The 26,167-nt window shown below is 36.9% G+C and overlaps 3 protein-coding genes and 1 long non-coding RNA gene across 5 annotated transcripts in view; 1 reads left to right on the top strand and 3 right to left on the bottom strand.

Moving 5' to 3' along the window:
• LOC148188259 (uncharacterized) overlaps positions 1-25,539 on the bottom strand; it is a 39,482-nt gene extending 13,943 nt beyond the window's left edge. The window contains exons 1-2 of the long non-coding RNA XR_015777920.1: positions 25,439-25,539; positions 455-513 (exon numbers count right to left, since the gene is read on the bottom strand). This is a non-coding gene — a long non-coding RNA (uncharacterized LOC148188259). The remainder of the gene's footprint in view (positions 1-454; positions 514-25,438) is intronic.
• LOC121945974 (cytochrome P450 4B1-like) lies at positions 3,657-9,242 on the bottom strand. Its single transcript, XM_088084279.1, has 12 exons — positions 8,838-9,242; positions 7,886-8,030; positions 7,687-7,731; positions 7,461-7,588; positions 7,184-7,308; positions 6,897-7,051; positions 6,618-6,724; positions 6,048-6,238; positions 5,780-5,913; positions 5,160-5,224; positions 4,744-4,826; positions 3,657-4,525 (listed from the first exon to the last, which is right to left on the bottom strand). Exons 1-12 carry the CDS (start codon positions 9,027-9,029, stop codon positions 4,348-4,350), a joined length of 1,548 nt encoding a protein of 515 aa, XP_087940405.1. The 5' UTR covers positions 9,030-9,242; the 3' UTR covers positions 3,657-4,347.
• On the bottom strand, positions 10,181-22,519 carry LOC121946153 (cytochrome P450 4B1-like). The gene is made up of 12 exons (XM_042490607.2): positions 22,234-22,519; positions 19,351-19,495; positions 19,141-19,185; positions 18,919-19,046; positions 18,652-18,776; positions 18,357-18,511; positions 18,071-18,177; positions 14,850-15,040; positions 14,577-14,710; positions 14,264-14,328; positions 13,880-13,962; positions 10,181-12,760 (listed from the first exon to the last, which is right to left on the bottom strand). The coding sequence occupies exons 1-12, from the start codon at positions 22,423-22,425 to the stop codon at positions 12,589-12,591; spliced, it is 1,542 nt and encodes a 513-aa protein (XP_042346541.1). The 5' UTR covers positions 22,426-22,519; the 3' UTR covers positions 10,181-12,588.
• LOC121946358 (uncharacterized) lies at positions 23,058-26,124 on the top strand. Of its 2 annotated transcripts, none has more exons than XM_088084281.1 (7): positions 23,058-23,768; positions 23,894-24,202; positions 24,331-24,615; positions 24,689-24,981; positions 25,075-25,198; positions 25,323-25,363; positions 25,451-26,124. In XM_088084281.1, exons 1-7 carry the CDS (start codon positions 23,705-23,707, stop codon positions 25,568-25,570), a joined length of 1,236 nt encoding a protein of 411 aa, XP_087940407.1. In that variant the 5' UTR covers positions 23,058-23,704; the 3' UTR covers positions 25,571-26,124. The 2 variants fall into 2 exon arrangements, with proteins under 2 accessions (XP_087940407.1, XP_042346846.2); XM_042490912.2 differs by having other exon boundaries at positions 23,062-23,768; positions 24,689-24,982; positions 25,079-25,198.
• Positions 26,125-26,167: the final 43 nt, after the last annotated feature.

The following is a 26,167-nucleotide window of genomic DNA, read 5'->3' on the forward strand; positions in this document are numbered from 1 at the left end:
CAAAACAACAAGTGAACGTTTTTCCATGTCTGTCTTTCAGGAGTTCATGGCCTGAATCAAAGGAATGCCAATTCTTTTGTTTTTTGTTTTACAGGTATACCAAAAATCCTGGATATTTGATTCCAGTTATTTATGAGGCATCAGCAGCCCTTATGTGTCTTATTTTAATAGAACTTTTGGCAATTTGGTACCTAAGACCAAGACTGCATATCTACAGGATATGATGCTCTTTGCCTTATTAAATTTCCAGTTTGTTTGTTCAGTGGTCTGTGAACTTGAAACAGAAGTAGATGTTTGAAATTGGGCTAGGCGTGCATGTCCCTCCTGATCTTTCAAAGCATTTCCTATCCACCTTTGTTTCTGTGTCTTGACTGGCAGGGTAAGGTTGCTTAATGGTGATGATAGGTAACTAATATCACTTGTGTTGTTTTGTTTGGATGATGAAATTTCTTACCTGTGACTGCTGCAGGTGGAAAAGGAAACATCAGTGGTTTACAACTGTCATCAGGAGACCTGCAAGAGATAAGAGATATTTCTCATGTCTTTGAGACTGTAACTTCACTTAATACAAAAATTGCCATGTGTTAATACTGCCATCTTCTGGGTTTTCAGGAGAACACACCATATTATTAACTTAATTAACTCTTAAGTGTGATATTGTACACAAGGTATGTATATTGTTAAGTAACCAAAAGCTGAAGTATTTTTTCTTAAACTCAATTCAGTCTTTATTTCTTGACCTCAGTCTGTACAAAAGGTACATGTAATTTATCTTCATTATTTGTTGTATTTCTCAATGTCATAAAAAGGTACATTTCCTTGTGGTCTGTCATGAGACATCATCTACAAGTCAGCTTATAAATTGGTGAGCAAAATGCAGGAGCTTGTTGACTGTGAACACAGTTAAGGTACATTTATAGGACTTGGCAGTGAGCATTTAAGGATCTGAGTGGCAGTTTATATATGTGTATCTGTGAGTGTCATGCTATATCCATATGATGGGTCATCATGAGTAATGTTTTTGATGTTTTGGGTGTAATGTTGATTTTTTTCTTTCTGTTAAACATCTCTCAGCATTTTTTAACTCCATAAGTATTTTGATAAGGCTTTTAAACAAATGGCAAAAAAGGACGTTAATAGGAAATATATTACTCCAAGAGGTCCAGAGAATTCAGAAATGAAGTCAGTTTCTATCGGAACACGGGGCTGCTTTTTATTTTGAAAGCCTGTTAATATAATATGAAAAACTTCTGTTACATCTGTTAAACTAATATGTAATCAACTGAAGTGTCAACAAGCTACTAGGTGTGAGTTTTCAGTAAGATATAGCTGCAGACTTGCAAGTACCATTGTTCATGGCCTTTAGTAGAATAAAGCTGAATTTGAAAGGCAGCACAGGAACAAATATTAACTACGCTTCAAAAAGACGTAGTAAAAACAGAAGAGGGTGGATTTAGTCATTTTGAAAGGTGGTGTAGTGTGTCAACATATTTCAAATGCAACAGAGTACAGTGCAGATTATACAGTATACTATTCATATTTAGTTTGCCCTGAAGTGACTTGAGACATAAGAACTGTGTCTTTACACAGTTGTGGAAAATCATAGTTGTCACACATGTAATGAACTGATACACTATGTAAATTTTTTTTGCAGCGTGTACTCCAAATGTAAAGGTCCCATAAAATGGTATTCATGACTTTTTACATTCAAAGGTAGAGAGGTGACAGGAAATGAAGAGAGAGAGAGAGAGAGAGAGAGGAAATAGCCTGCATTTAAAGCCCTCTAACATAGTCACACCCAAATTATTGTGGTCACAGTATATGGTATGCATCTTAAACACAAGGCTGCTGTGACGCCTGTGTATTCTCTTTTGGTAGAGCTTGTAGTGGGGACATAAAACTGTAAGCTATCAATCTTACTTTGAAAAAAGAAAATAATAGTTAGAAACAAGTTCTCCTTTGGTACAACATGAGGTCACCACTAAATATGAGTAGTTTTCTTGAAATTTTAAGTGGCCACTTAATTGGATCTTTAAATAGGTGACAGGTTGGAGATCAGAGATCAGCAAAAGACAAGGTGCTTCACTTTTACAAAGTGTGGATTTTGTAATCATATGACCATGAATAAAAAATTAATTACTTTTGACTCCTAACGATCTGTGGTATTTTGAGCTGTTATTAAATAATGGTGCACTTGTTCTGATATTAACTGCCTGTATTCTCACTTTCTACAAGTTGAAAGGTCTTGTAAAGGCATGTAATTTGATGGCTTAGAAGCAAACAGCACTAACTGAGAACAAAGGTGATCTGATTGTATTGCAGACCACCTTCCTAAGACCTTATTCTGGGAACAGACACTGAGCAGATGCCTCAGGTGACTTTGGACCTGATTAAAATGAGTTACTGTGGCACAGATAAATCACGACAGGCAAATTAAATCTTCACAGAAAGGCAGTAAATTTTCTTAATAATTAAGTACTCTTTAAAGACATGTATGCTGCTACAGGAGGCTGTTTACCAAAATCCAAAATCACATCAATTGAAAGGGTGGTACTCACTTCCTAATCATATTACACAACATAATATTTGGTTTTGAAAAATGTGAATGTGTGTTTTTGTATTGTAACCATATAACTATATAGACCCTAGGAGGAATAGCTGCTGCAATGCAAAAGCTCATGGGTATCATGATGAACAAACACAAGTAAACAAAAAATAGAGGTGAAGTTAACACTACTTTTGTAATGAGCACAATATGTCAGCTAGCTCTATAAAATGCCCAGTTAAACCTATTATTGCTTTGGCCTGACCTCTTCCTTACTGAGCCATCAACCCCCAGTGAAACTGAAAACGACTTAATATATTACAGTGGATGATACAATTATGGCACAGTCTGGTCTGAAATAATTTGTACCCCTCTACATTTTTTGCAAAAGAAAAAACTTATCCATATGCACCAGGCATGGTCTTCAGTTCATACAAAACAAAAAAATACTAAAAATGCATGGTATTTACATAGCACGTTAATAACACAAAGCAATTGAGGTAACTTATGCAGTGTGCCTAAATATGTTCCTGCTCTCTATAATGTGCAGTCTCTACTACCATCAAGAAGTTTATTTTGTATATACTTAAGATCATGCCTAATGCTCTTGTAAAAATGTAGACGTTTCAGTTTTTCAAGCAGAAGTTATAGTGGGATGTAAATTCTTTTAGACTGCATTTTCAACTTGCAGCAAAACATATCCCCTCTATATAATGTACAGTCTCTGCTCTAAAGGGTAATCAGTTAAAACATTGCTTGCCTCACTCTATTTGTCGAAATGTTCAAAAAACTGAATGTAGCCTTGTTAATAACATTGTGTTCCTGTTATGCAGGTTTCCAGTGCTATGATAGCCTACAGTGTTGACTGTGTATTTGAATAATCAATATCCTTACAAAAGGTTGAATTAGGTGTACATCACGTATAGAACTAACCTCCAAACAGTAATGACCAAGTAACTGACTCTGTGGTATATTCTAACATTGCCAAAGTATCATTAAAAAATGTTTGCTTTACAAGGAAAAAATGTGATTGCCTTGGTTTTTCAGTAGACATTCTCAGTTTAGTACAATGAATAATTTGATACTACATACAAAATAATAAAGCTATTAATTTGAACAAATGAGCCATTTATTACACCGCAAATTATAGTTGATAAAACAATTCTAAAAAATAATGTAAACAATCTTAATGTTGCTTTTCCCCATTTCCTCAAGTAAAATCAAAGAGTAGAAGCCTAAAGTGGCTCCACCTTCACTGAACATGCACCCTTCCACAACCACAGGAACACTTCCTATGAGGGGCAACTATCTTGAAACAAAATTGGTACTTAATTTGCTCAAAGCTGCAGCAGGTAATCAAACTTGACACGTGGCAAACCCTTAAGTGCAAAGGGTCAAGCATTCCTACTTAATTCACTTTAGCCTCAACAACAAAAGTGCCACACTGTAGCCTCCAAACATGACAAGAGTGACCATGCATGTTGATGTTTGCTATGAAAATAAAAGCTAGACACCTGCTAATGTTGAGAAAGGAGTAGTAGTAGTAGTGAGTAGTCTTCCAACGGACATTGCAGATGAGAACCACTGAAATGCCACAAAAAATGGAATACCATAAAGTAATTCTCCAAAACACATTCAGACACCAAATAAAATATTAACAATTAATCTTCTCATTATTATCTGTTTGTGATTCCATAGTGTATTTTTTTATATTAGAAATAAGAAACTTCAACTCTTCATGATTTATTCTTACTGATTAATATCTGTTTCAGGTTTATAGTACGTCTTACAGTTGCCTCCCTTTACTCTTGTGGGTCTACAGGTTTGATCTTGATGTAGATGCCATTGATCGAGCGAAGCACTAGTCTTGCAATTAACATGGGTTTCCAGATGGGATCCTCTATCAGCTGGTACCTCATCAGTGTCATGGCTGTCACCACTTTCAGCTCGTTCATGGCAAAGTTCTGACCAATGCAATTTCTGAGGAAGAAAAAGCAAAAAAACGTGAGGTATTCTGATATACAGAAGAAGGTCAGAGTATTGATATTTCATCATTTAATCATACACTGAAACAACAAAACATTAAAACCACTGAGAAATCAAGTGGATGAAATTGAGCATCTTGTTACAATGCGATGTTCGGTCCTCAAATTCATGTGGACCTGGGACATGAGCTGAGGGTAGTAGTGCTGACAAACCTGGGCCCAGCAGAGAAAGGCACAAACGCATGAGGTGACCTTTTAGAAGCATTCTCTGGTAGAAAACGTAGTGGGTCAAAGACCTGTGTTGAGACAAAACAAAGTAGCAAATTCCAGTAAAAACTAAATTTTCTTTATTTTTCCTCTAATAACTGAAAGACTTTATGCTGTTTATGGCATGCTGACATCTAGTTCCAAGGCAAAATATAGCATTGTGCATTAATGCTGCATTGACTATGTCATTACTATTATTTGACACATATTGTGTAGGAACAGGATGCAGGGCCACCACAGCAAAAAGGCATAATGTTTTTACTTAAAACATTGATTCTATTAGCCATGCACTACATGTGGTGAGCGGGTGACAGATGAACTTTCATTTCAAAAACATTTGCTTCGGATAAAATCATACTGACTTCGGGGTTTTCCCAGACAGTTGCATTCCTGTGAATCCCAAAGACACTTATTCCAATATAACAACCTACAAATAAGAAAAAAAGGTGTGATGGGTTTAGGATTGTGCAGTGACTTTACAAGTTGTATACAGTACATACAAACAGACCAACATTGTATCTATTTAAGTATGAGACAAAGCATTGTAAAGATGCTACTACCATTTCAAACATGTATGTCTATGGGTGTAAATGTGCCCATGTTGTACAAAGCTGACTTTGAAAAACAAAACATGCTTATTCCAATATAAGAACCTACAAATGAGACAAAACAAAATATGTGTGTTTGGGTTTTGGATGTACAATAACTGGACAACAAGTTTATAAATTCAAATACACTTCATCTATTTACGTATGACATACAGTATTGTAAAAACGTTTCTACCATTTAAAACGTGTGTTTAATGATTTATATGTGTATATGTCCTATGTTGTGCAAGGCTGACTTTGCGAAACAAAAGCCATAGTCAATCTGGAAAAAATGAATACAAGTTAATATTTTACCAGTCTGGTAAAAGTGATTATATAACGTAAGAGTATGCTGTCTTATCTATATAACCTTTCCAAAAACATAAACAACAAACCTTTCTTCAAAGTCCTTCCATCAATAAAGGTCATGGGTTTTGTGGTCTTTCTAGTTACTCCTGGTACAGGAGGATAAAGGCGGAGGGATTCTTTTATGCACATTGTAGTATATGGAATTTTACTGAGGTCCTCCCTTAAATGAGACAAACATGTGTTAGTTGTCAATATTCTAAAAAAGTGACTTCCTAAAGCTCACCTAATCCATCTGCTGTAACACAAAGCAGCACTGACTTGCACTGCCCTTTGGTTTTCAACAGGTAAACCTACCACTCCATGGTGTCCCTACCATCCAGGGCTTGAATGATCTCCTCCCTGCACATTTTCTGGTGTTCTGGGTGGCAGGCCAGACAGTAGAGGATGAAAGACAAGCCACTGGCCGTGGTGTCATGACCCTCAAACATGAAGGTGTCCACCTCTGCTCTTACGTCTTCATCTGACAGACTCTGCTGCTTCTCATCCTGACGGTGAAAAAAAGACAGAAATATAAATAATAAAATACTAATAGGGTCGCTCACTCTCTATTTTATTTACAAGACACTTTTTAAAACTAGTACTTCACTGTACAATAAAACCATATTAAAAGAGCATAATGTGGGGCCATCAGTGAGCATCTGTCAGCCTAGTTTTTTCTGTGTCCCACAACGTTGGCACTTGTCTGCTTTTTGGCCGACACACAGGCGGCCAAAAAGCCATCATCGCCACTAGTTCTTTGATGTTCATTAAGTGTGTCTGGGCCTTAAAGGTTTGTGGTTTGTTACCTGTGTCATGACAGTGAGCAAAATTGAGACTATCCAACTCCTTGAATCATTGGACTGGATACAAGATCACATAACATACTCTTGCAAAGAGAAGGATGTCCAGAAAGTCCAAGTTTCTTTTGGCCTGTATGCGTTCCAGCTCTTTCTCCTCCTTCAGTGCTTTTTTCCTCTTTCTTATGATAGCCTCTTCAAAAGACAAGAAAATTTAATATTTGCGGACTAATTGTTAAAATACAGCAATGTGTACACCAACCAGTGTATGCATTACTCTTTAATGCAAAGTGATCAAATGCAGTTTCATTGAAACTTGCCAACAGTTTCAAATTGTCATTAATTAAGGTGTGTGTGGAATTTTTACCTGTATGACCATGAGCCACTCTGCATGCTTTCCTGTATCTGAAGCCATGTGGGCTGAGGTAGAAAATCAAGTCGTTATGGTATGGAAACGTCCTGAACCGCAGGTGAATCAGATGACTGAGTTCATAAACTGCCTTGATGTATTCATTTTTTCCACTGAAATGAGAACGTAGACAAATATTCAAAGATCAGTTTTCTCTACACATGATTCAGATGGCTAAAGCAATTAACGACTGAAAACATAGATCTGACCTTGTGCATGGCTGAAAAAGGTTTGTATGGACTCACCTCTCAGTCTGACAGTTGCTGCTGTAGCTGAAAGCACACTTTAAGATGCTGTCAAGTGTCATGAGGCTCACGTGTTCAAACAATTCAAAAGACTTGCTGGTGTTTGCATAACTTTCCCATTTGTCCTGGAAACAGTGAGAACAGATGTGACATCTCTGCAAAAATCTCCGACACACTCAACCAATTCTGGCAAAACATATAGCATCTAGAAAGCCTTAAAGCCTTTTTGTTCACTTATAAATTGGGATTTAAATGTCTACATGTCTCATTTACATACCAACATTGTTTTAGCAGATTCTGCCATCAATTTAGTGTATGGTTTCAAAACTTCATAATGGAAACCTGGGGTCAAAAGTCGTCTGTGCTGAAACCACTTTTGACCATTTGACACCAATAAGCCTTCACCTGAAAACAGAGAAAAAAACAGTGTGTGTGTGTCATTCAGTAAATCATCTCAGTAATAAGTCAAAATATGCAGTAGGCAAAAGGCAAAGCAGTCTTACCAATCCATGGCTCAAGAAACCTGTATGCTATATCATCTTTTGGCTCTGTTATCAAACAAACAAATCAGTAAAAATTATGTTACATTGACCTTTGGTTGTTAAAAAAAAGTACCCAGTACCCAGTGTTCCTGTAGGACATTGTAAAAAGTACTAGATGTACTACACTGTTATTATGTATATCATTTCAGTAAAGGCACACCTGTTGATGCCAATATGGTCTTCACGTAATCTGGATGTTGAATGTTGAGGTAAGAAACAAAGGGACCGAACCACAATGTCATAGCGTAACCACACTGCTTTCCCCATTCCACAATCTTGTCAAAATCTGTCCCATCTTGTTTAAACTAAAAGCAAGATGAAAACATGAGAAGGTTAACCACAGGACAAAGTGCTACTGACCAAACTGATGTTTAATAACTGCATTTTGCTAATGTGCGACATTATTTAAGTCCCTTCGCTAAGTAAAGGTTAAGAAAATGTATAAAAAGTACTAAATTACAATTTACCACACAGAATATGAAAATGTATTTCATTAACTAAAATGTGCATTATATTTCTGTGACCTTGGTGTCTTTTCTGCTTAATTTTGCCAAATTTCAAAAATGGTGGGCAGTTCTGGTTCAAAAGGCCTGACTAGCTATGGATTCCAAATCCAAGACAGGAGAAGACTCAGAGAAAAATGGAGAATAATAATAATAATAATAATAATAATAATAATAATAATAACAGTGCATGGATAGATCTTTTAATTTTTACCGCCAGCACTGCAAAGTTAATGTAACAAAAATAAAAAATAGTGGTTAAACATATTAGTGAATGCTCATGTAGACCCATTAATAATATTGATAGACTAGTTTGACTTTATGTGTTGTGTTACCTGCAGCTCCAGACAGATTTTTTTTTGTTTGTTTTGGGCCAGAAATGGCTCTTTTGATAGTAAAAGTTGCCTAGCTGACTAGCTAAAACCAACTAAACCCAACTAAAAACCAACTATTAGCATTTGTAATTTAGCTGTTCTCTTTTTTAGCAGGGTGCATAGATCTGTCATTGTGATGCATCACTGTAAAGCACTCTGCAACCTTTACTTACTTATAAGTACACTAACATTACTTACACAAATATTGTTTAAGTTACTAGGCAGAGTACATTACCTCCTTAGCATGTCCAAAAAACCAGTGTGCTGGTGGTCCTGGAAAAGCTTCCGCGTTTCGTTGCGCATCTCGTCTTCGGCCAAACAAGACAGTCAGTTTACTGACGAAGGCAACAAGACAAAGTAGAGCAAACAAGTGAAGCAACTGAGGCCAGCCCACATGAAATTTAAGGAAAGAGTCGGTTGACTCCATCTCAGTTGAGTAGTGTCCGTGCCTCGCTGGAGGAAAGACTGAATTTATGGAAAAGTGGCTTGATTATATTGATAAAGTGAGACGCAAATCACAGGGTCCGCATCACTACAGCATCGGTGTCCCCCTGTGACGAGCCGAGGAGTCGGACAGTCTCAGTCGGACAGTCTCAGTTTTCATAGCCATTAACTCTCAGTGACAAGGTATGATGTAATCAACGGTGGGCGGGCGGAAAATCTGCTCAAGCTTGTCTATCATGTGATGACTTCAGGTGCTGACAAAAACACAGGATTTTGAAGGAACTTGGGAGGAAAGTTCATGAAAAAATGCCTAGTAAAAATTATCTTTGGGAATGATCAGTTTTGTTCAAAGTGTATCAACAGAGAGGTGTTAATTCAACTGTATGGTCATTTTGGAGGTTTATGGCGTTGTTGATCAAGGCTCAAACTACAACAGGCTATTGTGTTAAACTTTATCTCTGGGCAGCCTTAATGAGGGATTTTTTTTTTTAAAAAAATCTTCCTAATAAACATGTTACAGATGCTCAAAAGTCAGAGACAGAGAATAATCCTAAAAAGTGATTTGAGTGCAAAAAAAGAATAAAATATTACAAAATACATATTAGATAAAATAAAAATAATAAAATATAAAATCCATATACACTGCATACACCTTTTACGTATACAAATACTGTACATGATAGTTACCCACGATAACTAAAACATACACATACTGTGTAGTATATTTACTAAATATTTTTTGTAATACAATGCTGCAATATATATATATATATATATATATATATATATATATATATATATATATATATATATAAAAGCTGCATTTTCTTAGGCATTGTGTGTATTATTGTCCAGGTTCACTAGTAAGCTTATTTTGTATGGGGGAGACTTTAACTGAATTTGTGATCCACAAATCTCATCTAGCTGTCCCCTTCCATCAGATGCTCCACTCTTTGCAGCTGTAGACGAAATTAAGAAATCTTTTGGTTTACCCGATATATGGTGCTGTCTAAATCTCGGCTGCCATGAATACACATATTACTTTAAACTCTGCAACTCTTACTCCAGAATAAACTATCTGCTTTTGTCAACTGCCTTGAATGAGAATGTAAGATATTCTGAGATCCGCCATAATTTGAGATCAGAACATGCTTTTATTTCTGTGATATTTTCTCAAAGTTAAACAGTATAAGAAGCTTGTGTCATTGGTTGAGTGGAAAAATAACAGACTGATTACATGTATGGGGTTGAACATTTACTCTGCTTTAAAGCAAAACAAAGGTGCCAAAGAAAAACATTGTGGATGGAACTTGAAAAATTAGAAAAGCAACATATGGATAATTCGAGTAATTTGGAGCATCAAAAAAATCAATGTTTCTCATGAAGTCGGAGTTGCAAACTTTGTATAGATTAATGCCATAATATTTTGAGAATGGTGATAAGGCTGGCAAAATGTTAATTGCTCAGCTTATAACAAATGGAGAGTAATTGATAATTGTTGCCATCCATTACTGCAAGGGGTCTTTAAGAACAAGAACCAGTACAAATAAACATGACTTTTTGAGATTACTATACATAACTATATGATATATTTTATTATTAAGGAAGCTGATGCAAATTTATCTTAACATCGTTGAACTACACTGATAGAGAATATGGAAAGGACAGTGTCAGAGATTAAATCTGCAATTAAATCACTTGCTTCTGGTAAAGCACCTGATGGTGATGGATTCACTATTGAGTTTTATAAATATTTTAGAGATACACAGTCACCTTTTCTACATTTAATGTATCATACTGATAATTATTCACTGCCAGGCAGCATGCGCTCAGCTGTGATTTCTGTGTTGCAAAAACCATGCAAAGACCATCTACAGGAGGATAATTTTCACCCCCTGAACCTTTTAAACAGTGACTATAAGATGTTTGCAAAGATGCTCACAATATGCCTTGAGACTCCTAAACTCATCCTTCAATTCGAAAAGATATAGCAGGATTTAAGGACAAATTTTTATTCCTTTTTTAAAAAAAAAAAACTACATTAAAAAAATTACTAATACATCTACCTTGTACCTTGAAAGAGTGGTTACTTCTTTAATATGAACCAAGTGGGTTTCATTGCTGTCCTCCAACATGAGGACACCTTTTCATGCTATGTTGAAACAACATCTCATCGGCATCCAGCAGTAGTGATATCGCTGGAAAAAGTGTCTGACAGGATAGAATGGCCTTATTTATATCACACAGTAACACAATTTGGCTTTGATTAAACTTGTCTGCAGTGGATTAAGGCTCTTTATCATGAAACCATTGCCAGTGTTATAACCAGTGGTATAATATTGTCCCTTTTCCAACTTTTCAGGTCCACCAGACAGGGTTGTCTAGGTTCTCTGGCTTTTTCATACCAGTACTTGAACCACAGACTGTGCCATCACTGCCAATTCAAACACAACAGATATTATTAACCTTTATGGATGCCATTTTAAAATGAATCTCTGTGTGGACGACAATCTTTTGACATCATCTCACCCAGGTGATTGAGTCCCACACCCTTTAAAACTCATTAATGATTTCAGCCATTAGTCTGGCAATATGGTCAACCTCAGTAAGAGAGAGGCCACTACGCTTAACCATTTTACTCACCCAGCAGAGTTAGCTTCTACATTGTGTGCAAGACTCATGATATGAAATATTTTGGTATTATGTAATGTAATCTCCAGCTGAAAAAAAAATTACGAGTTGAATGAACCAAAGCTTTTTAAAACTGTGAAGCAAGATCTTAATAGATGAACAACAATGCCCCTATCATTTTGAGGAAGAGCAGAAATAATCAAAATAAACGAATTTCCAAGACAATCTTTTTTCACGTACACACACACACACACACACACACACACACACACATATATATACATATATGTATACATATGTATGTATAGGGTATGACATGATTTGAAGTATACAACAGGTATTTCAACTTGACTCATGGCAAACCCTGACATTCCTAAAACAATTATTCCTGCTTAATCAACTTTAGCCTGAACAAATTACGTACCGCTCTGTTGCCTCCAAACATGACCACCAAAAGCTAGACACTCCCTGACGTCAAGAGTAGGGAGTGTCTTCAAGTAGGCATCACATCGCAGATGAGAGCAAAGTTCTGACTGGACCATAATAAAGCCACGGAAATGGAATACCAATGTAATTATTACAAAACTGATTTGGTGAAAATGTCCGACTACAATATACTGTAAGTGCTATTCATTTTATCATACATACAGTGCAAAATGCATATTAAAAACTCTTAGTGTTAGAAATGATTCTAAAATACAAGTGTAACTTATTAAGTCAAGTAATTTCCCCAAAACATATTCAGCCACTAAATAAAATAGTTTACATTTTTATCTTATCTGTTTCTGATTCTATAGTGCAGAGGGGTTTTTTTTTAATCTAAGAAATTAATAAACTTCAACTTCTAACAAATTTCCCTCACTGACCAATGTATTTCCAGGTCTCTCCAGGTTTCCCTATAGTAGTTTCCCTTATGGGTCTACAGGTTTGATCTTGATGTAGATGCCATCTATTGAGCTAAGTATCAATCTTGGAATTAACTTGGGTTTCCGAGCAGGGTCCTCTATCAGCTGGTACCTCATCAGGGTCATGGCTGTCGCCACTTTCAGCTCATTCATGGCAAAGTTCTGGCCAATGCAATTTCTGAGGGAGAAAAACAGCAAAAAATGAGGCGTAACATGATAAATGCAATGCTTCTAAGGAATAACATAAGAGGACACAGGTAGGTCAGAGTAGTGATATTTCATCCTTTGTACTCAGAAGGACAAAAACAGTAAATGATCAACAAAATAAATCAACAGTCAGTACCAGAGTTATTATTTTTGCATGTGGACTGACTTAATATGAAGAAAAACATATGATAGTCCTGTAGTAAATGTGGATGTAATAAAACTCATGCTGATCAGTTTTGGTGAAAATCTACATGGGACCAGTGTAATTTAAGTATTTTTTTAATGGATTGTCATTAGTGCTGTACAAAATACTTTCAAACGTCTTTCATAACTTCAACATCTGATTATACATACATATTTGCATGTCTATTCATTCTGTTAAAGCCTAGTATTTCTTGCAGCAAAATATTAGGCTACGCTAATGTTGGTATTAATATACTTTTTGTAGAATTAGATTCCAGTGTGTAGGATTATTTCTGACCTAAATGATTCAAACATCTCCTATAACTCCTTCAGCTCTAATATGTCAATAAAATGAAACAATAATTTAAAATCTGGTTTTATCCGAGGTTAAAATTTTAGTTCAGGAAATATGCACATTAGTGCATATTTAATTAGATTACCAATTTGCATAATACAACTTAAATTTCAGAAAATGTGGAATACAAAAAAAATTGTCTTACTGTAAGTTATCAACTAGGGAAGTTAAATGGTAATATCTGTTAGTTAATCCTATTCCACCTGGGGTGTCTCCCCATGAAGTATTACCTTTAAGGGTTGTGCATCTAACTATTAATCCCAGCAATCTGTTTCTATTTGTATGTGTGTCCTTTGCATATCTCAGAAAAGTTAATCCAATCCACTTCACCCTTTCTGGGTGCAATGCTGAGGATCCAAGGACGTACAATGTCTAATATAGCCTAGCAGTTTTTTTTGTCATGGTAAAAAGGCGGCTGGTGCAAGGTTACACATCCGCATACTACAGCCTTTTGTCTGATAAATGCACAGAGAGTAAGTGTGGACTGAGAACCTCCCTCCCTAGCTCTTAGTGAGGCAGTAACGCAATATGTAGGACAAGGTGAGGACAAACCTTGGTCCAGCAGAGAATGGGACGAATGCATGAGGCGACCTCTTGGAAGCATTCTCCGGTAGAAAACGCAGTGGGTCAAAGACCTGTGGAGACAGCAGATCAAAAAAACAAATGCCAGTAAATCCCAACATGTTCTTGATTTTTTTCACTTTTTTCCAGTGAGAATTGAATGACTGAACTCTTTTCATGATATGCTGACATCTGGTACCAAGGCAAAATAGATTTTGTATGAATTATGCACCAATTTGTCACCACAGCTAAGAGCGATGATACTTTTATTTTTAATGTAATACTTCTATTGATCATGTACACCATGTCGTGAGTGGATGACAAGGGAACTTTCATATAAAAAACTTTGCTTAGAATATAATCATCTTGACTTACATCGGGGTTTTCCCAGACAGCTGCATTCCTGTGAATCCCAAACATGCTTATTCCAACATAAGAACCTACAAATAAGAAAAACAAAAGATGTGGGTTTGGGTTTTGGATGTGCAATAACTGGACAACAAGTTTATAAATACAAATACACTAACAGTTCATCTATTTACGTATGACATACAGTATTGTAAAGACGTTACTAGCATTTAAAACGTGTGGTTAATGGTTTATATGTGCCCTATATTGTCAAAGGCTGACTTTGCAAAACAAGGTGAAAGTTATTATGCACTCAACAGTAAAAACATCAAGATCAAACCTTTCTGCAAAGTCCTTCCATCAATAAAGGTCATGGGCTTCGTGGTCTTTCTGCTTATTCCTGGTACGGGAGGATAAAGGCGGAGGGATTCTTTTATGCACATTGTAGTGTATGGAATTTTACTGAGATCCTCCCTTAAAATAAGACAGATATGCAATACCCGTCAGAATCCGAAAAAAAATGGTGACTACCCAAAGCTCATCTAATCCATCTGCTGTAACACAAAGCAGCACTGACTTGCACTGCCCTTTGGTTTTCAACAGGTAAACCTACCACTCCATGTTGTCCTTGCCATCGAGGGCTTGAATGATCTCCTCCCTGCACTTTTTCTGGTGTTCTGGGTGGCAGGCCAGACAGTAGAGGATGAAAGACAAGCCACTGGCTGTGGTGTCATGACCCTCAAACATGAAGGTGTCCACCTCTGCTCGTATGTCTTCATCTGACAGACCCTGTTGCTTTTCATCCTGACGGTGAGAAAAAAAGACAAATAGAAAACAAAAAACTTAATACTGTATTTGAAACTGTCATTGATAGTTTCAGACCAACAGAGTTGTCATTTTAATGGTCAGCGCTCACATTGTGTAAGTATGTACTTGCACTCATCTGTGAGCTCACGGGCATGTTGTTTCCTACTTGACGCATGGTCAGGTGCATTGTTGATGTATTGCTATTTTGAGGCAGGCGAAAGCAATTGAGCCATTTAAAAACAAAACCTTGTCTGAAGTCAATGCCACAGTATTTTCCTAGTATTTAAAGGGTGCATTACTTAGATAATAAGATGTGCCTACATAGGTGGGTTCATAAAGTGGACACATTCTGCTTGTAACACAAACAAGGACTTGCTAATGAGTGAAAAAATACAACTCCAATTACAAAAAAGTTGGTATGCTGTGTAAAATATGAAAACAGAGTGCAAAGATTTCCTTTCGACTTATATTCACCTGAATACACAAAGACAATACATTGTTAAAACAGATAAATCCTTTTTTTGAAAATACACTTTACAATACAAATTTGATGACTGCAATATATTTAAAAAAAGTTGGGAAAGGGTCATATTTACCACTGTGTTACATCACCTGTCCTTTAAATAACACTGAGTAAGTGTTTTGGAACAGAGGACACTACTTGTTGAAGTTTTTAAAGTGAAACTCTTTGCCTTTCTTGCTTGATGTACAACTCTGGTTGCTGAACAGTCTCTTACAAGTTTTTTTTTACCTTTAAGCTGCAAACTGGACAATTCCAATGAAATCTCACTGTATAACCTACAATGACAGTGAAGGTCTATCTATCTATTTATCTATAATGTGATACATTCGCAATTGGAAACATGTCTTGACAGTAGGCAGGCCAGTTGAGTGCCCACTCTTTTTTTTTTACAATGAAGCCACGCAGTTGTAACACATGCAGAACGTGACTTGGCATTGTCTTGTTGGAATAACAGAATGTCCCATCGTCTGGATGGCAGCATATGGTGCTCCAAATCACGCATGTATGTTTCAGTGCTCATGGTGAGTTCATGGATATGAATGTTACCCATGATGCCATACCCCTATACCATCACAGATGCTGGCTTTTTAACTTTGAGATAGTTACAGTCTGGATGGTCCTTTTTTCTCTTCAGCCCAAAGGACAAAATGTCCATGATTTCTAAAACAATATGAAATGTGGTCTCATCAGACCACAGCACACTATTCCACTGTCAGTGCATCTCAGATGAGCTCAGGCCCAGAGAACTTGGTGGCGTTTATGGATGTTACTGATATGAGGCTTTCACTTTGCATGGGACAGTCCTAACTTGCATTTGTAGATGCAGAGACAGGCTGAGTTCATCTACATTGGTTTTCCAAAGTGTTCCCGATCCCATGTAGTAATGTCCTTTAGTAAGTCATGCCGGTTTTTAATGAAGTGGCACCTACAGCCCAGTTCAGATCAAAGATTTGCGATGAAATGAAACCATTATAGAAATTTGCAGAGTAGGAATTCGCCAGTCTCAGCTCGACACAGGCCAGCTAATGGTGTCACCTGCAAATAACCTGGTCAAATTGCTAGTGGCTGGTTGTAGAAGGTGAGGCATGTTACCTGTTTCAACAGGTACATCAACTTGTAGTAAAGTCCGCTAGTCAAGTCAGTAAACTGTCCGCAAACAGCAATTGCTGCTGCAATTTATGACAACAGACCATCCGGCACGATCCGGCAGGTTGTTGGAACGTTACAGACAGGTGCAGTGCAAGTAGTTGCCAGTTTCACATCCTCTCATCATGAATCTTTGGTCTGAACTGGGCCTAAGGGATTGACAGTCATAGGCACTCAGTGTTGACTTTCCACCTTTTCCCTTTATGTGCAGACATTTCTCCTGATTTTCTGAATCTTTTGATAATGTTATGGATTGTAGAATCCATAAATTCTTTGCAATTGTGATTGAGAAACTGTTGGACTATTTGCCCACAAAGTTTTTCAAATGTGATGAACCTTGCACCTTCCTGGTTTGTGAATGACTGAGTCTTTTGAGGACAGGGGGACCTGTTACTGATTAACATTTCAAACAGCCATTTTTGAGCATTTCAAAACTTTTTCAGTCTTTTGTTGTCACTGTTCCCACTTTTTTTTAAATGTGTTGCAAGCATCAAATTCAGAGATAGTGTATATTTTCAATAAACAATAAAGTTCGGAAAAAAAGAGAGATTACTGGTTTGCTCTGTGGATCACAATCAAATGTAGGTCACAAAATAGTATTGGTTGCTCATCGAAGACAGGCTACAACAGGATAAAACAATACAGTTTATCAGTATGAATATTAAATATCTCTTGGACTGTATTAAATTGAATATATTGAAAAGTATTTGAAAATCATTGCATTCTAATTTTATTTATACTTCAGAGAGCATTGCATCTTCTTGGAATTAGGGTTGCATATCATTTGTAAGAAAGATATAATATACATTTTCAAAATGTGAACAAAGCAGAGAGCATAGCAGAGCAGCAGAGGTGCAAGACGCTGTACGTATTTACCACAAGAAGCAGTGTAACTTCATTGATGATGTCAGAAGCTTATAGTGAAGGCTATTTATACTTTAAATGTCTTTATACTACACTTTTTAAGGAGGACTTTGTAATTTTGTGTTTTGACTATTGGTTGACAGTTTACTCACTAAAAGGCCCTGACACACTAAGCCAATGGCCAGCCTTTAGTCCAGTATCTTTGATCCTTATTTTTGTGGTGTGTCCCATACTGTGTTTTTTTTTTTTGCCAATTCAGCACGTTGAATCAGTGACTGAGACGTCAGAGCCCGTCATGCAATCAATCTGATTAGCTCAGTGTCGAGGTGAGAAATGGAAGCGAAGAAAATAAACTTTGTATTGGGTAAGATATTTTTTTTGGCAATTGACCTCTTTAGCAGAAGTGGCTTGTAATTCTTGGGGTTATGGTTTGCTAGCACAAGGCAGATATATTTTTTTCTTTTAAAATCAGATTGTGTTGTAACATAACATACTTTTGCAAAGAGAAGGATGTCCAGAAAATCCAAGTGTCTTTTGGCCTGTATGCGGTCCAGTTCTTTCTCCTCCTTCAGTGTTTCTTTCCGCTTTCTGATGACTGCCTCTTCAAAGGACAAAACAATGAATATATGCAGACTAACTCTTAAAATACAGCAACATGTAAAATATCAACCCAAAGTTTAGTGTCTGGGCTTCTCTTTATTGCAAAGTGATCAAATGCAGTTTCATTGAAACTTGCCAACAGTTTGAAATCATTAATCAAGGTATGAGTGAAATTTTTACCTGTATGACCATGAGCCACTCTGCATGCTTTCCTGTATCTAAAGCCATGTGGGCTGAGGTAGAAAATCAAGTCATTATGGTATGGAAACGTCCTGAACCGCAGGTCAATCAGATGACTGAGCTCATAAACTGCCTTGATGTATTCATTTTTTCCACTGAAATGAGAACATGGGCAATCATTAAAAGACCAGTTTCCTCCACTCATGATTCAGACAGCTAAAGCAGTTAAGCAATTAACAACTGAAAACATAGATCTGAACTTGTGTGTGGCTGAAAAAGGTTTGTATGGACTCACCTCTCAGTCTGACAGTTGCTGCTGTAGCTGAAAGCACACTTTAAGATGCTGTCAAGTGTCATGAGGCTCACATGTTCAAACAGTTCAAAGGACTCACTGGTGTTTGCATAACTTTCCCATTTGTCCTGGAAACATTGAGAACAGATGTGACATCTCTGCAGGAGATGAAACACACTCAACCAACTCTGACACAACATATGTCATCTAGACAGCATTACTTCACTATTATGGTCTCTGTTATCTTATTATAAATTGTCATTTACATACCAACATTGTTTTAGCAGAGTCTGCCATCAGTTTAGTGTATGGTTTCAGAACATCATAATGGAAACCTGGGGTCAAAAGCCTTCTGTGCCGAAACCACTTTTGACCCTTGGACACCAATAAACCATCACCTGAAGACAGAGACACACAGTGCATGTGTCATTCAGTATAACATCTCAGTCATAAGTCAAAATATTCTGTAGGCAAAAGGTAAATCAGTCTTACCAATCCAAGGCTCAATAAAGCAATATATAAAATCATCTTTTGGCTCTGTTAGGAAACAAAAAAAATCAAAAAAAAATCTGTTACAATGACCCTTGGTCATAAAAATATAGTCAGTGTTCCTGACGGAGATTATAGAAACCACTGAACTGGCAACACTGATATAACATTGTATCATTTCAGTAAAGATGAGAAAAAAAATTGTTCACACACCTGTTGATGCCAATACGGTCTTTACATAATCTGGATGTTGAATGTTGAGGAAACAGACGAAGGGACCAAACCATATTGGGAAAGCATAAGGGTAATACTTTGACCATTCCAAAATCTTGTCAAAATCTGTCCCATCTTGTTTAAACTGAAAGTAAGATGAAAACATGTAAATGTTAACCATACCTTAAGGTTAATGACAGCATGATGTGTTACTGACTGATCTGAAGTTTACTCAGTTTTGTTAATGTGCAGTATTACCTAAATTCTTTAATTAAGAAAAAGTAAAGAAACAACATAAAAAGATACTCAATCACAAGTTTAAGTCTTGTGTTTAAAATGTATTGATTTATTTTTAGCTTTTGGTGTATCAGACCTTCATTAGAGTCAATAATGGATTCAGCAATGGACTGGCAGGTTAAAATAACTAATCCCATTTTAATCATTGGCATTGGGCCTATGCGACACACCTGTGCACACCATGGTGGCAGAGGCATCACCTCATGGAAATTGTAGTTTTTAAGTAGGGGAGAGCTGAGTCAGTTGGGACAGGGGGACACCAGGGACAGTGCCTTTTTAGTACATTTGGAAGCAACTATTCCTAAAATATTCACTAGGCTCATACTAAGCACCCCCCTCTTCATCTTCAACATCAAAGTGGAGATCTTATTCCAGTCCAAATTCAAAAATAACTAGTGCTGACTGCTGATTTATTTTGTTTATTGTTTGTTGAATTTTCTGTCTGAATTCAGAGCATGACTCATCACTGCTCTTACTTGCTCCTGCCCTCTTATGTTATTGCTTAAAATCATTGCATTTATCATCATACACCTCTTTTGTTTTTTTCTGCTGTTTTTCTCCCTCGGAAATTGCACTGGTCAGAGCTTTGCTGTGAATGAGTTGAAAGTGGCAACAGCCATGACACTGATGAGGTACCAGCTGATAGAGGACCCCACGCAGAAACCCAGGTTAATTCCAAGGCTGATACTTCCCTCAATCTATGGCAATTATATCAAGATTGAACCTCTAGACCCACAAGAGTAAATGGCGCTGCTATAAGCCTGGGAAATACATTAATCAGTAAGGGTAATAAGAGGAGTTGAAGTTTTTCATAAGTACTTTCTTAAAGAGAAGTTGCACTTATGTTTTGGTATTATTTTCTCACTATGCAACAGTTTTTAATGAGACATTTTGCACTTAATATGTGAAAAAGGAATAGGACCTATAATAAATTGCGGTATGACATTAGCACCAAATCAGTTTTGCAACTTACAGAGTTGTACTCCACTTCTGTGGTATTTCTATCGACCAGTCAGAAATATGATCTCATCTACGACATGATGTCCGATTTAAGACACTCTAGTCTTGACGTTACATAGTGTCTAGCTTTAAGTGATCATTAATGTGCATGGTCACTCTTGTTATGTTTGGTTGCTACAGCGCAGGGCTTTATCTGTTCAGGCTAAAGTTAATTGAGCAGGAGTAGTTGTCCTTGTTATGTGAAGGTTTGCCATGAGTCAAGTTTGAATACCTGTTGCAGCCTTGAGCAAATAAAGTGCAGGAGTCATGACAAGGTAGTTACCTGGCCACAGGAGCATGCATGCATTCAGTGACGCTAGATGCTATACTTTGATTTTACTTAAGAGAACAAAAATAGCAACATGTGGATTGTTTAACTTATCATTTAGTATCAACTATGAACTCAGTGTGGCATTGCTCATCTATAAAAATAAATGTAGCATATGTAAATCACATTAAGCTGTACCACTGAAATAAGGACTCAGAGGGTAGCCAACTTCCATATCTCAGTAAAAATTTGAGGATATGTAATAATTTTACATACGTTTTCTTTTTCTTGAAAAAATGTTTGAAAAAATTATAAATAAATAAATTATGAATGCTACATACCTATTAGACGATCAATTTATATTTATTTATATTCCCTTCTTTTTTTTAATAAAAAATCTTTTTTTTGTGTCCCAACCATCCCTACCAACTGTCCAAACTGTCCAGAAGAGGCAGAATTTCAGGAAATTGCATTCCTACATTTATAGTACAACAAAACTTTTCAATTTAAATCTATATATGGCCATTTAATAGGGTTGCTGATCGATTTAGGCCCAGTTCTTGACATTTGAGTGCTAAGTATTTAAATTTTACCTTTTGAGTGTAAATACGCATTGTGCCTGCCCTCTAAAGGTTAAAACCTGGCTATTGCAATTTAAATTTGCTGTTGGCAGATCCTGGTAGCAGAAGCCTGGTTTCATCACCAACCGAGCCCTCTCTTGCCGCCCCGTCACCACCCTCTCACCATCTGACTACTTTGTGTGTGCAGGGAGGTTTGCTGTGGATCAAGAGGTGGCAGGATTGGGTGACTGGGCATGCCTTAGCCACTGTAGTTAGTGCTGTAAAGGCTTAGTTAATTGTTAGCAGACACCACCTGTGGGATCCAACTGCTTTGATTACTTTGCAATACATCTGTGAGTAATGAAAAGTGATTTTGTATCCATAGAAAATGTCCCAACCAACCCCACTCTCCCCTACTGAATGGAGTACTGTGAACTATACAAATGTAAGCAATGCTTTTTATAAAACACAAAAATGGGGAGAAACGCTGGGAATATGGCAAAACATTTCTGCCAATGATTACAATGAGATTTGTTATTTGCACCACCTTGAATAAGTCTGACATACTGAAATCTCCAAAATTAAACAATGGATAGATCTAACATTATCTGGCCTAAACTGTTATCTGTCATTGTAAAGCACTTTGCAATTTTGTTTATTTAAACTGCTATAAAAACACAAAAGTTATTTTTAATGTTACGTAACACTTATCTAACACAAAAGTTGAGCCTAACTGGGTGCTCATGAATCTTGAATTACCTCCTTCACATGTCCAAAAAGCCAGTGTGCTGGTGGTCCTGGAAAAGCTTCGAAGTTTAGAAGCGTATCTCTTCTTTCGACGAGCAAGATCGTGAATTTATAGACGACGGCAACAAGACAAAGTAGAGTAAACAAGTGATACATGTGAGGCCAGCCCAACTGAGATTTCACCAGAGCCTCAGCGGACTCCATCTTGCGTAGAGTTTGTGCCCCGCTACAGTACAAATAGACTACAGGTAAAAGTGGTATGATACTAAAAGTGTGAAGAGTAAAACAGAGCGTGCGCACTATTGCTACACTAACAAAAGGTGGTGAGCAGAGGAGGCGGTGTCTGCACGCAGTTAGACAGTTATCATCCGCTGGATCAACTGGCGTGTATTTCACCTTAAACACACGACACGTTAAGGGAGATTGAAAAACATATCTGATTAATGTCATTAAGGCTAACACCATGAATCATGAAACGTACATTGTGATCATCAGCCTTCTGTCCATTAATTGTCAACTAATGCGGGACGAAATTGTTGTTTGTTTGGTCAGCTTACAATTGTGTTATTATTTTCCCGGCCAAAGGTACGTAGATGAATATGAGCACAAAAGGTTGGCGTGAAGGATCTGCTCGCACCTGTCTGTCATCTGATGATTTCAGGCACTGAGGGAAACACCGGATTTTTCCATACAAAAGATCATGAAGGAGAGTCATTGCCTAATAAAAGTGGTCTTTGGGAATGATCAGTTTTTGTCCAAGCTGTTTTAGAGAGGTGCTGATTCAACTCTGTGATCATTTTAAATGTTTTAGCATTGCACTGTGCTGTGTTTGTATGACTCACATCTGATTCATATCCTTCATGTCATGTAAACTTTTCCATTGTTGGACTTTCCAGTCATTGAGCTTGTTTGCTGTCAGTGTCTGCTCTCTGTTGACCTACATAATCCTTTAACTTCAATAGCACTAAAATAAACCTCTGGCACTTTCAATGACCTGTATTTTATGACTTAAAGTGAGATAGCCACTGCAAGAGATCCCAGTTAAATTTGAGCTTGGCAGACGAATAAATCATATAAGAACTACACTAGCTTTTTTGTTTTACTCAAATAATTTACAGATTTTCTCATCTATATAAAAACAGCAAAGACTTCATACAGTTTGACACGTTTATGTGAGAAATTACACTTGTTGCAAATGTACATATTGCATCTCAACACCTAATGCAAAAGTGAAATAAATGCTACACGATCAGAAAAAAATGTGTGGGTGAAAGCCGCAGTAAATTTCCTTTGCATTGGCTGTTGGACCACTTCCGAAGTATCAACATGAATTTAGTCCTTATTCTCAATCTTAAACCTTCTGATGCGTTTCAGAGACTCTGATCATTGTTTTCATGTGCAGCAATAGTATAACCACAGAGGGGGTGTTTCATCCGTTCAGTATTGTCTTCATTTCTGAAGAGACATTACTGCCTCAAGCACAATGCAAACAGGCTTTATTTTTCTAGTGATTATTTGGGCCTCATCCACTTTTGCCTCAGGACACAGTAAGTAACAAACTTCATCATTGATTTTACTCTATTTCAAATAGAGTTTTGGGACGTATTGGTGATACATTATTTATACATTTTCAAGCTACTGTTAAGTACAACTGAATGTCTGTTTTTTACAGCCTCAACTCACCTTCAGTTCTCACTTGGATGTCAAGCTGTGATACCTTGTCAACATAAGAGAAGTGGTTCAAACTCTTTCAAATGGTTTTTTAAGAAAGATTATCATCACAAGACAATCCAGATATATTTTCAAAACAAGAATGGATTACAATACCACAATCCACTCTTTCGCCCCAAAATGAGGGTTTTGCGTGATGGTTCCTTGGTCATTGATCGTTTGACAGAGGATGATGAAGGCCTTTACTGGTGTGAAAATTGTTTTCAAGACAATTGTCGGGGACAGTCCCCAGTCATCAGAGTGAAGAAAGGTCAGACCCACTGTGATTGTCAGTTTGTTTTTGTAAAACACAATATATAGCCAACTACTTTGTGTACCCAGTTCTATAGGTTTGCCAAAGTCAATTCTCTGTTCAAAAAAGCAACATCTTTTTTTCAGAAATTCTGATGGGAACTCTTGAAACAGTCTACGTTATTGAAGGCAGCAGTTTTACTCATGCATGTCTGGGTGAACTGACTGACTTAAAATGGACTTTTGAAGAAAGTAATACAACTGCACTCAAGAACTCTGTACAACGACCAGAATTAGACTTTGTGGATTCGAACAAATCTATACACATTATAAATGTCAAAAGAACAGATGCTGGAAAATATTTCTGCTGGAAAAGTGGATGTGATGGATACAGGCAGAAGCTACTGACTATCAACTTGTGTGTAATTACAGGTGAGAAAATAACACAAAATATATGTGTCAGAATTAAACAGTTTAACTTATAGTCTTTTTTTTCATTTTATAGTACACGGCAGTGAGGATTCATCTGCTTCTTGTGCTGTGATATGTGACTCAGAATTCAGTAACATCAAACCAAATGTCACATTAAACATGGAGATGGGCTCAAAGACTATATCAGTGCTTGTAGATCAATATGGGTCATTGAACTGCAGTGTAAAGCACATGTTTAAGGGACACAGTACGGTTAACAGCACTCACAACAGCACTCACAACAGCACTCGCAACAGCACTCGCAACAGCACTCGCAACAGCACTCACGACAGCACTGACGGATCGTCAAATGCTTCCAACACAACAGGTGAGCGTTTTTGTTTTTTTTTCCTTTGTATCTCTCTTTAAGGAGTTCATGGACTGAATCAAAGGAATATCACTTCTTATGTCTTTGGCTTTACAGGTGTACCTACAGAGCCTGAATATCTGAATGCAGTTATTTATGGGACACCAACAGCCCTTCTGTGTCTTATTTTAATTGCACTTTTGGTAATTTGGTACCTAAGACCAAGACTGCATGCAGGTAGGATATGAAGTTCTTTGTCTTGTCAGATTTCCTGTTTGTTTGCTAAGTGGTCTGCTGCCAAAACATAAGTAGATGTTTGACATTTGGCTAGGCAGCTGATTCAGTTTCTATTTCTTTAAAGCGTTTCCTGTTTACATTTGCTGCTGTGGCTTCAATGGCAGGGTAAGTTTACTTTATGATTATGATGGGTAACTACTATCACGTGTTTTGTTGTATTTGGGTAATGAAATTTCTTACTTGTAACTGCAGATGGAAGAGGAGATGTCGGTGATTTACTCATCAATTATCATCAGGAAACCTGCAAAGATAACAAACAATCATATGACTGACAGTGACAGTAGTTGTGTGTATAGTGTAATAAAAGCATAGAGGAAAGGTCCCAAATTGAGATGGTCCATAAATGCCAGTGGTATAGTGATAGCCGACCTGTTTTTCATGAGAAAAGTTGTTTGTGATTCTGAAGGGAAATTCTACAGCAGCATTAGGTTTTGTTTTTCTTTAATTAGAAAGTTTCCTAACTGGGTGAAATGATCCAAGTGGCAGCCATAATAAAAGCTGATTGAATATTTTTATGAATATTTATTAAACAATTTCTTTCTTACTTCCTCACCTTTTTTTGGTCGAACACAGAAACATCCTTTTTATAATATTTTGCCCTAACGTGACAGGCACTTTAGGTGTTTCAAGACAAAATATTTGTTTGTCCAGAGAATTTGAATTTATAACTTTAGGTTGATGTGTCTTCAGATATTGTAGGCCTACTCAGATTAAGAGTAATTTCCAAATTGACTAACTACAACATTTCAATGTTTTATTTGTCACATAGAATCGTAAGGTAGAACTCCAGGGAAATTATGGCCTGTATGTTAATCAATAATCAGCATCTGTTAGCCTATACCTCATTAAAAATATTATACAGCCAACACATTTGTTAACTTTTCTTTTGTTTACAAAAACCTTGAACTC

The sequence above is a fragment of the Plectropomus leopardus genome, chromosome 11 (assembly GCF_026936395.1).
Source record: "Plectropomus leopardus strain MGB_pleo_1.0 chromosome 11, ASM2693639v1, whole genome shotgun sequence".
In the NCBI taxonomy this organism is placed as follows: domain Eukaryota; kingdom Metazoa; phylum Chordata; class Actinopteri; order Perciformes; family Serranidae; genus Plectropomus; species Plectropomus leopardus.

Coding starts and splice junctions, on each gene's coding strand:
- LOC121945974 (XM_088084279.1), bottom strand. CDS start 9,029: ATGGAGTCAACCGACTCTTTCCTTAAATTTCATGTGGGCTGGCCTCAG. Junction 7,589..7,686: donor GTTTCTTGAGCCATGGATTG/GTAAGACTGCTT, acceptor CTCTGTTTTCAG/GTGAAGGCTTATTGGTGTCA. Junction 6,725..6,896: donor AGTGGCTCATGGTCATACAG/GTAAAAATTCCA, acceptor TGTCTTTTGAAG/AGGCTATCATAAGAAAGAGG.
- LOC121946153 (XM_042490607.2), bottom strand. CDS start 22,425: ATGGAGTCCGCTGAGGCTCTGGTGAAATCTCAGTTGGGCTGGCCTCAC. Junction 18,178..18,356: donor AGTGGCTCATGGTCATACAG/GTAAAAATTTCA, acceptor TGTCCTTTGAAG/AGGCAGTCATCAGAAAGCGG. Junction 14,711..14,849: donor GGCAAGGACAACATGGAGTG/GTAGGTTTACCT, acceptor TCTTATTTTAAG/GGAGGATCTCAGTAAAATTC.
- LOC121946358 (XM_088084281.1), top strand. CDS start 23,705: ATGCAAACAGGCTTTATTTTTCTAGTGATTATTTGGGCCTCATCCACT. Junction 24,203..24,330: donor AGTCATCAGAGTGAAGAAAG/GTCAGACCCACT, acceptor TCTTTTTTTCAG/AAATTCTGATGGGAACTCTT. Junction 25,199..25,322: donor AAGACCAAGACTGCATGCAG/GTAGGATATGAA, acceptor ATTTCTTTAAAG/CGTTTCCTGTTTACATTTGC.